At 36.1% G+C, this 10,863-nt stretch overlaps 1 protein-coding gene across 1 annotated transcript in view; it reads left to right on the forward strand.

Moving 5' to 3' along the window:
- Positions 1–5,656, forward strand: part of Ednrb (endothelin receptor type B) — a 31,106-nt gene extending 25,450 nt beyond the window's left edge. Inside the window, exons 6-8 of the mRNA XM_005374148.2 lie at positions 63–196; positions 702–810; positions 2,907–5,656. Coding sequence (XP_005374205.1) covers positions 63–196; positions 702–810; positions 2,907–3,041 — 378 coding nt within the window. The 3' untranslated portion in view covers positions 3,042–5,656. The remainder of the gene's footprint in view (positions 1–62; positions 197–701; positions 811–2,906) is intronic.
- Positions 5,657–10,863: the final 5,207 nt, after the last annotated feature.

Genomic DNA, 10,863 nt, shown 5'->3' on the forward strand with positions numbered 1-10,863 from the left:
GAAGGTGTACACTTTGAATATAAAGGAGTTCCTCTCAAGGCCTGCCTATGTTTTCATTTCAGAGGCGAGAAGTTGCCAAGACAGTATTTTGCCTGGTCCTTGTTTTCGCACTCTGTTGGCTTCCCCTTCACCTCAGCAGGATTTTGAAGCTCACTCTTTATGATCAGAATGATCCCAATAGATGTGACCTTTTGAGGTAAGAAAAGTAGAATAGAAATCAACCCTTTGGTAAGCAAGTATCACACAGAAGTGTTTCCATTGATCTCTTTCATAGGCAGAGACAGTGTCATTTTTCTAACCCTTAAGGACCAACTAAGACTCCCAATTTAGCCTCCCCTCCTATTTTAGAGAGAGGACTGAGGGGGACCTGTGAGGACCCTGGGAAAAAGAGGCAGAGCTGTCAAAATCATGAGCCGCTGACACGATTGAACATGTCATGTCTAAATCTCCTTCACACTTGCAATTGCTCCGCACCCAGTGCTCCCAGGGAGATTGGAATTTAAAAGGAAGAGTTGGGCAGAGGAGGGGAAAGCAGGGAAGAGGACAGAAAATGGGAGCCGGAGCTCACCACCAGAAAATTAGTGATAATTTCAGAACATCGGCCATGGGTAATTTTTTTTCCTCACAAAAACACAAAAGTTTACATGCTCAGAGCAGCATGTTTTTCACAAACATGTTTTGAGCTTTTAATCTGATTGCAGCTTTTTGTTGGTGATGGACTACATCGGTATCAACATGGCCTCCCTGAATTCCTGCATTAATCCAATCGCTCTGTATTTGGTGAGCAAAAGATTCAAGAACTGCTTTAAGGTAAGAGAATATTCCAATATAAAAAGCAATCTGTAGTCAGATGAGTGTGGTGATAAACCCCAGAACTCTGAGAAGCTAAGGCAGGAGAACAGCAGTCTGGAGCCCAGCCTGAGTAACTTAGTTAGAGAGACCCTGGCTGAAACTATCAAAAAAAAAAAAAAAAAAAAAAAAAAAGACAAGCCTGGGTATATATAGCTCAGTGGGAAGGCCTGGAAGTCAATCTCCAGTACAGACGGGAGAAAAAACTCTGCAAATTGACATCAAATAAAACCCTTCAAAACCATTAATATTTCTCTTTGAGGAGATCCAGTGAATTGCTTTTTAGATTCCTCTTGCTTTATATTATGGTTGACCTTTTTTTTTGAGACAGGGTCTCGCTATGCAGTTCAGACTGGCCTTGAGCTCACTTTGTAGCTCAGGCTGGTCTTGAACTTGCAACAATCCTCCTGCCTCAGCCTCTGGAGTGCTGGGATTACAGGTGTGCACCACCACGCCCAGCTTATGGTTGATTTTTCAAATATGTCTTTGACTTCTACATCATTATAGCTGAGTTTTGCCCATATATTTTAGCCAGCCACTCTCTGCTGACTCAGCCAATCAGTTAAACTCATGGAATTGCTCAGGAAATTAATAAAAATTACATGCATTGATGTCTGACAGATGTCACATAATAAAATAAAAACTACACATGATTAAAGGCACTGTTTCTCTGTTCTGGGAGATTTTGGGCTATTTGACAACAATCTATATTATAATAAGTCAGTCCCTTTCTCAAATGGCTTATGAAAATAGCAAATCAAGCAATGAAATTTGAATCAAGATCTACCTTTTCTTGACCATATTCAGTATATCACAGAAATGCACTGTTCCATGCAGAGTATGTCTAATCAGACATATGCAGGAAATGAGAATTTACCTGCTTGGCACTGAAACATCCCTCGTTCCACCCATTAGCTCCTTCAACAGTTCACTATGACATAAAATGCACCTTCCCTGTCGGTGAGGAGAACCCATTGCTCCTGGATCTCATTATGGGAAAGCTAAGAACTTGGCCTCTTTCTGAACTTTAAGACAGTCTACAAAATTCATTGGTTACTCATTATTCAGGTTTTAGGCCTAGAAGAAGATTTCTATCAAGAGCAACTTCCTTATTTTATAGAATAGAAAATGGTCAACCTCCTATTTTCTGGTACACATATTTTCTCAGAGAACAAATAAAATGAACAGAGCTTTGGATTTTAAAGATACAAGAGAAAAACAATAAAATTTTGCTACTGTTCTTTTTTTATTATTCTTTTTAAAATAAAAAAATAAAAATAAAAAACATCCAAGGGAAAAAAGTGAATGAATGCAACTGGGACACTTGCAGACTTTATACCCTTACTGTGCAACAATAGTTAAAAAGGCATGTGAGAAAAACATGTGGCTGAAAAAAACAGCAAAGTAATAGTGAATTAACTGTCATGGAATGATGTTTATGGCACTGTCAAGTGAGAGAAAGCAGGTTATGAGTATAGGGATAGTACAATCTCATTGAAACAAACTAGCCACCTCTGAATAACTGCTGTGAAGACAACAATATACAATGTATTAATTATTGTAACTCTCCTACTAACCTGTTTTGAAGCTCTGTTTCATTGGGTTTTGTTTTTTCTCTTTAAAATAAAAAAGAAGAAAAAAGCAAATGAACCACACATTCGTAAACACTTACAGTCATACCTGTGGTGATATTTCCATTTGCCAGACAGAAAGTTTTAAAAATCTATATTTATCAGCTATTAAGAATGCACATCAGGTAATTAAGAGTAAATATCAGGAATTAAGAGTATATCTCTCTAAGTAAGAAATATTAATTACATAATTTTTATTCTCTGTATTTTTAATGAACAAATTATCATACACTAATGTAATTAAATCATTTAGTGAACAAATTATCATGTACGAATGTAATTAAATTTTAAAGGGAAAAATAAGAGTGTGTGGAAAGAAAAAGACCAAGAGCTCCTAATCTTGTAGAGAAGGAGCCCTAGAGAGCAGGAAGAGCGGTGCCAGTGTGACTAACGCGGACGTGTAACGAGCTGCTTTGTTTTGTACAGTCATGCTTGTGCTGCTGGTGCCAGTCATTTGAAGAAAAACAGTCCTTGGAGGAAAAGCAGTCATGCTTAAAGTTCAAAGCTAATGATCACGGATATGACAACTTCCGTTCCAGTAATAAATACAGCTCATCTTGAAAGGAGGAGCATTCACTTAATCTCATTTTCTCTTTTGGACAGAAGTCATTAAAACAAAATGATATGTTTGGAAAAACAAAGCAAAAAACTGGGTTTGCACAAAACCGCATAAAAATGTAAGAAGGATCATTTTAGCACTCATAATTCCACCTGACATTTTATGGGCTGTTTATAGCATAAGAAGAAGTGGGAGTTAAGGAAGCCTCATTGTGAAAGCACTTAATTTTTTACAGTTAGCACTTCCATATAGCTCTCAGTAGCTTCCAGTTTATTCATACACCACTTACATTAAAAAAATGAGCTCACTCAGAATTCCTGTTGAAGAGGTTTATTCTTAAATCGTGTGAATCTGTATAAAGAGGAAATACGAAATTTTAAAAATCCTTCAAGAAACGACGTTTCTGCAAACAGAGCTATATCAATGGTCAGGGTGTAATTAGGTGCAAAGTGTACAAGCAGTTCAACCAGTTTACTTTTTGCACATTAGTAACAATGAAATGATCATGAAAAAATATTAGAAAGTTAAATCAAGACTGTTTATGAAAATCATTGCACTCTGCATTCACATTCAGATAAGATCAAAGAAGCAGAACTATCACAAAAGACTTCTTTGAACTCTGCCATTCACATCCTTTGCAAAGAAAGTGTACTATCTACAGTTTTGGAGACTATTAAAATTTTCTTTCACTCTTATAGTTTAAACCCTGCTTGTTTAGTTCTGTCATCTGTAAATAGTTAGCTGCATACACTACATGTAGATGATTAATGAAGGGCAGGTCCCCGTGTTCATAGCTCTACAACCAAGAGATGCCAGCGACTCCATAAAGGACAAAATGTGAATTGCCTGGTGCAGTCTTCACATGGCAAAAGAGCAAGGAGCGTCCTCTCTCACCCATGGTCTCTAGCATTTGCATATTACAGTTAAAATACTATTTTTCAAATCACAGAACTAACGGGCAATTTAACAGCAACCTGTAAGGCTTTATTACTAATTTTTATATTATTTTTGTAAATAACGAACAGAAAGGTGTCTGGAATAGTGTTTTTCTATCAGTTAGAGGTAAAATTGCTTCTTAGGACTAGGAAGCAATCTCTTTATCCCTTTAATTTGTGCATTCCTGCCTAACTTTTTAATCTCCTCAGCAAAGCGCCTTAGGTTAACTTGGGATGAAATGCGTGTGAAAATATGTACAAGAGAAACCAGAAGACAGAGGAAATGAGGTGGGGTGAGAGGAAACCCACGGGGACAGATTCTCATTCTTAGCCTGGAGTTCGTCACTGCCTCGTCACATCAATGCAAAAGGTCCTGATTCTGTTCCAGCAAAACACAGCACAGTGTTCTCAGACTGACTTTAGGAACAAATTAGACCCAAGAGCTTTAACTCTGTCTTAAAATATAACACAATTTCCAGTCTTTTTTTTATTTCAGTAAACCAGGCCACATGTTGAAAATAAGCTAGGAATGTTGCTTCCTGCCAGAATCTAATGTGATGCTACAGTAAACCAAAACCCAAAAATGTGGCCAAAAGGAAGGACAACAATTAATTCACATATCACATGGATTCTATTTACAAATCACCCCCAGTCTTATTTATTAATTTGTTCCCAATCTCTCTCTCAAATGCCTGTCATCATAAAAGATGTTCAGAATTTTAATTTTAAGTTAACTTTGGATCACTAACGTTTTCACATTTTGTGAATCCATCTTTTGCTCCTATTTAAGTTTTAGATCACTTAATTGCCATGGACTGAGCTTTTACATTCTAGTACCCTCTTCATTTACATTCTAATCGCTTTCCTTCTTCTTGGCAGAATCATGGTCTATAATCCCTTGCCAAATTTTAAACTTGCATATAAAAACTATTCATGCACTATTTCTAATGCAAATGTGTTCAGTAGCTTTTTAAAAACTGATTCAAAATGTTAACATGATGATAAAGGGTGATTAGAAACAAACATGATTTCTTTACATATGTAAAACCAAGATAAGGGGCTGGGGATTCAGCTCAACGGCACAGCGCCTGCCTGGCAAGCGTGAGATCGTGAGTTTGATTCCTGGTACCGGAAAAAATAAATAAATAAATAAAATAAAACCAAGATAAAACATGTTACCATTCAACTTAAGAACTATTTAATATAGCAATAAAATAGCATTCACATGGATGTTATGGTTCACAAGATTTATAAGTGGTGTTGATCTGTTTTCTCCTTTGTTACCTGCTACTTGCATGGGTATAAGTTCAAACACCTTTTAGTATCTGATAGCTTCAATATGGCCAAAGCAATATAGTTTATAACAAAACGTGGGGTTTACTGTAGCTAACCTTATAAAATTGTAACATAGCTCTGTACAAATTATATATTTTGTTCTGCTGTGGTCACTTAAAGTGGCAATGACTGTAGTCACTGTTTGCTTATTAGGTAAACAAAAAATAAATATGTAAATTTTTTTTTTAAATCCAGCTTCTTTCTCTATGAAGGCACTAATGCTTTAAATCTTGATTGATTAAATGTTTAAGGGAAATGCAGATCTTATAAATTGGCATTATGTTAAATTTACAAAGATCCAAGATATATGAAAGCTGTTAAATTAAAATACCACATTTCTGATCTTCGGACTGTGTTGTTTTTCTACAGACATTCAACCTTCTAAGGCTGATCATCTGTTTGGTAGTTTCCAATGGACTCTAAGTCTTTCTTTCTGGGGTTGTCTGTTTTTGGAGCATTTCACTATTTAATCATTACTGTACCACAGTCAAAGTTGAAAGGTTGAAATGAGATTTGTGAATTTCTCATTTCAGTTCATGAGTCTTTTAGTGTTTACTATGTACTAAGTGGCATGAAATTATTACAGGTTGAGCACTGCTAATCAGAAAATCTGAAATGCTTTAAATTCATACCTCCTTGAATACTGATACAATGCCAGAAGAGGAAAATTCCATACTTGACCTTATATGATAGGTTGCACTCAGTACTCAAATGCACTAAAAATATTGTACAAAATGAACCTTCAGATATGTATGTATGGTATATATGCAACAAATGAATTTCCTATTTATACTTGGAAGCAATCCACAATACATCTAATTATGTATAAATATTCCAAAATAAAAACAAATCTAAGAGAAATGCTCAAAGATAGAAAGAAGTGGGGGAGAATAAATAAAATATTGGGAACCACAAACTCAAGAAGAATAGATAGAGAGGAGAAATTCACAAGAATCTGCAAGTGACAAGGAAGACCAGTGTCCTGAAAGTCAAGAGTAAGGGAACACAAACGAATAAGCAGAAGGAAGACCACAAGTTCAAGGTCAGCCAGGTCAAATCAGCAAGACGCTAACTCAACACAACAAAAAATAAAAAGGGCTGGAGATGTAGCTCAGTGGAAGAGTGCCCCTAGATTCAATCCCTAGTACTGAAAAAAAGAGAGAGTAGACTAAGGATTTGAATACAATAGATATATAAAAGTGAAATTTGAAAGTGGCAACTTGCAAAACATCAAGGACCTTGTCTAGAGCAGTTTGTGTGTATGCATGTGCAGTATGTGTGTGCATGACAAAAATATATTTTCTTAACTAGTATTCATTCAATACTAAAAATATATTTTATAAGATTATTGTCACATTATCATTACGGAAGAATAGGCTTCTATAAATACAATGGATTAAACATATTTTTATTCACCTGATAAAACTCCACTAAAAGGGCAGAAAAAATTAAAAGGTATAACTCTACAAGCACAGAGATGAATGCTATCAGCCAACTAGAAATGTGAACAAAATTGTGCATATAAAAAAGACAGAGGTAAGAGACAATTTACTCAGATTTCTGCTTTCTTTTTTTTTTTTTTTTTCTTTTGTTTGGTTTTTGTTTGGCTTTTTTCTGGTACTGGGAATCAAACTCACAACCTTGCGCTTGCCAGGCAAGCACTGTGCTGCTGAGCTAAATCCCCAGCCCCCAGATTTCTGCTTTCTCTATTAAGATCCAAAATGTGTCATAATTCTGAATACATTCAGGAACTGAAGATAGCTGGTATCTTTAAAGTCAAGAGACAGAAAAGAGGACAAAAACAAAATATTTGATTAAAAGTCCGTCAGACCAGAGCCTTGCTTCCAGAACAGCCACGTGTAACTGGTGACAGCTGCTAATCAGCTAGAAAGGTAGCTCATTTTCTTTCATTGAGATTGTACCAGGTTATCTCTGAATCCTGGGCTTGGCTACAGCAAGGGCAGCACATGGTGAAAATGTGGCACAGTCTTGGAATCACACTGAGCAATCACACCTGTCTCACAGTGAGATTTCTGGCCCTCATTCCAACATGTCCAGGCATAAGAATGAAGATTCTCTTCTAAGAAAGTGAAAAACCCCACCCTCAAGCATACACCAAAAAACCTGTAGACATCAGCAGTGAAGATAAACAGGGTTTCTCACCAAAACGGACTGTGTGCCACACATATGTATGGAATTTCAAGTTGCCTCTTAATATCACATTTTTAAATATGAGTGAGTAGGGAAATGCCAGTAGACATTTTAGAAACAACAGACCTGAAACAAACAGAAAAAAAGAAAAAACCCATAGATTGAGAAAACAGAAACAGTACACGGAACAAAAAAGAAAAGAGACAACTTTAATTACTTTTCCCAGAACCATAAGAAACAAGAAGCAAAACCGAGATATTAATGAACAAAAGAAGCATTCAGGAATCAAGAAACTGCTCCAGGGAAAATGAAAATATGTAACAAGGAATAAAACACCATAAAAGTTCCAAAGGTCAAAATCAAGAAGAAGTAGAACGTGGACTAACTGAACTAAAGTGTACTTCAGCAAACTAAGAAAGGAAATTAAAGAATACAGGAAACAGGTGAATCCAACACAGGAAAAAGGCAAAAGCTATTCCCAAGGTGATGGGGGTGGGGGTAAGTCTTCAGTCTGTCTCAAAGCAATCAGTCCAGTTAGGAAAAGAACAGAGGAAGGATATCTCCAAGAAAAAAACAATAGAAGATAGAGGTTGCCTGGCATAGTTGATACATTTATGAGTCTGTATCTTTATTAAAGTATCTGAGTATACATGAATAAATGATTAGGCATATAGAAAAGCAAACAAAATGTAAATAGATAATTGTTAATCTTCCCCAAATTCTTTCATATATATATATATAGATAGATAGATAGATAGATAGATAAATGTTTTGGATATAACCAAATTTACCCTGTAAAAAAGATTATTGTAACCTAAAATGTGATACAAATAAATTGGAAGGAAAGTGTGTTTGGTGATTATGGGATAAGAAAACTTATTTAAATTTATATAATAAAAATCTAATACCCACTTTAGGAAACACTTGCAGATTAATCTAGGAAAGATAAAAATACGCTTCTCCTAGGATCAAAAAATTCCATTTGTAGAGACGCTGCTGTATGTCCAGGATATAGATACCAGGATGGTCACAGAAACATGGTTTGTATCAGCTGAAAAATGGCATCAGCACAGATTTTAATAGCAGTAACTTAAGTAACTAAATTTTGGCACAGCTATACAATGGAATGTTTTACAACAGGTCGCTCAACCTCAGCATTATTGAAATTTTGGTCCAGTAAACTGTTTATCGTCTACAGTGTTGTGTACACCGTGGGATGTTTACCAGCATTCCTAGCCCCTTCCCACTAGACACTGGCAGCACACGTTGTAAAAACCAAGTTGTAAAAACCAAAATATTTCCAGACAGTTCAAATATGTCCTGGGGGAAATCTCCCACATTGAGAGCTACGACACTGTAGTATGATTCCATTAATACAAAATTCAAAATCTGCCAAAACCAAACTATATTTTGTAGGGATGCATAAGTAGTTGATAAAAATGAAGAAAAGCAAGGAAATTACTATAGAAATACAGACCTTGGGAAACAGGGGACAGTTTTGACTTAGGAGACATATGAGATGTGATCAAAATAGACAGTGAATATTTAAATTTTAAAATTTGTAAAAGACATCTTGCCACTAATCTCATTCAAAATACTCACCTTTGCTTGGAGCACATCCCATCGTTCCTGCTACTTTCTGAAGCAGTTCTGGAAGTCCATTTTCATGGATCACAGCCTGTGCTCCACACATCCAGTGAATGCTGCTGCAGGGTGCAGGAAAAAAGGCAGGCTTCTGGAAGCATTTTAATGTGGCCTTATTTACCTTACTCACCCAGATTTGGCACCATGCAAGTTCTGGCTCTTCCCCAAAGTCAAAAACCTTAGCAGGTAAACATTTTCATTAAAGTTAGGACATCAAGGCAGACAGGATAATACAACCAGAAGTACTCACAAAAGAGAACTTTCAGAACTGCTTTAGAAAATTGCAAGAACGTTAAGATAAATGTGTTCAAAGTGAGGGTGGTATTTTGAGAGAGGTGAATGATAATGTATCTTTTACTGTGACAAATTTCTTAAATTTAAATATCCACTTTATTTTTTATTCAGACCTTGTACATAAGTCTCTTCTGGCCTTGGAGCACTATTTATGATTCCCTACTATTTTATTAATTTATATAGTTATTTTACATATTAATACATATTAGTATATAGTGACTTTAATATATTATACAACATATTTTATATACTTATACCTTTATAATTTTTCTTTAAATATATATGGCATTTCTTATGTGCTATATTTCATAATTTAAAAGTAATATAGTATAGGAAGTGTATAGGTAACATCTAATTGAAAAATTAAGAAGTAACATTAAAAAACGTTGCTTAGAAAGACAAAAAAATTCTGATAAGACTCAGAAATAAAAGAAGAAAAACAAATCATCAAAAAGGAACCAAAATGAAAATACTTTCTGACTTTCTCCCTTCTCAAAGATTGCTAATAAATATATAGTGTGAAAATGAGCTGAAGAATGGGCATGAAATCAATCCCATCTTTTCCACTTGCAGATATGAATAATCTGATTTCATAAAACTGTTAATTATAACTTACAGCTCAGAGTGTGGCCTACATATAATCAGGTCTTTTAAACTGTGTAAGTTGAACAATGAAAGAAACTTTTCTAACCATCCCTCCTCTACCTTAATACACACACACACACACACACACACACACGCACGCACACGCATGCACGTGCACATGCATAAACAGGCTCTCCACCTCAAACTCCATAAATATTTTTACAGCCATCACTGGATTAGAAAATGAAGCCCCTTCCTTTCTCCCAGCAGGAGCCTCTTTCATCTAACAGGTTGCAGCAACCTGGTTTTCTAAATTAAAAATGTCTCTTGAAAATTCTGTAAAGCCTCTGATACATAATAAGAAACAAACATTCCCTCCTCTCCATGCATTCAGACTGGGGCACTCTATTTTGAGGTGAGCAATGAAGTTTTTGGGGGGATTTTTTTGGGTTTTTTGTTTTTTGCGGTACCGGGGATCGAACTCAGGATCTTCACTTGCCGGGAAGAAGCTTATGCCACTGAACTATATCCCCAGCCCCTGAAGTTTTTTTTTGTTTTTTTTGTTTTTTGGTTTTTCTCCGGTACCGGGAACAGAACTCATGACCTTGCACTTGCCAGGCAGGTGCTTGCCAGGCAGGTGCTTTGCTGCTGAGCTAAATCCCCAGCCCTGCCCCTGAAGTTTTAAACTTATGCTTGCATAAGAACATATTTGCATCCAAACCACATGAACAATCCCTTGCTCACCTGGATTTATACCTCTAGCAATTCTTGTTCTTATTGACCACACTCAGAGGAGTCTCACTTGGCACTCGAAACAGTGTTGTGCCTCTGGGGTCCCCAGGTCACCTAAGACTCACAGTGTCTGCTGAAATGAGGCCTT

The sequence above is a fragment of the Chinchilla lanigera genome, unplaced genomic scaffold (genome assembly GCF_000276665.1).
Source record: "Chinchilla lanigera isolate Chin_1 unplaced genomic scaffold, ChiLan1.0 scaffold00003, whole genome shotgun sequence".
Lineage (NCBI taxonomy): Eukaryota > Metazoa > Chordata > Mammalia > Rodentia > Chinchillidae > Chinchilla > Chinchilla lanigera.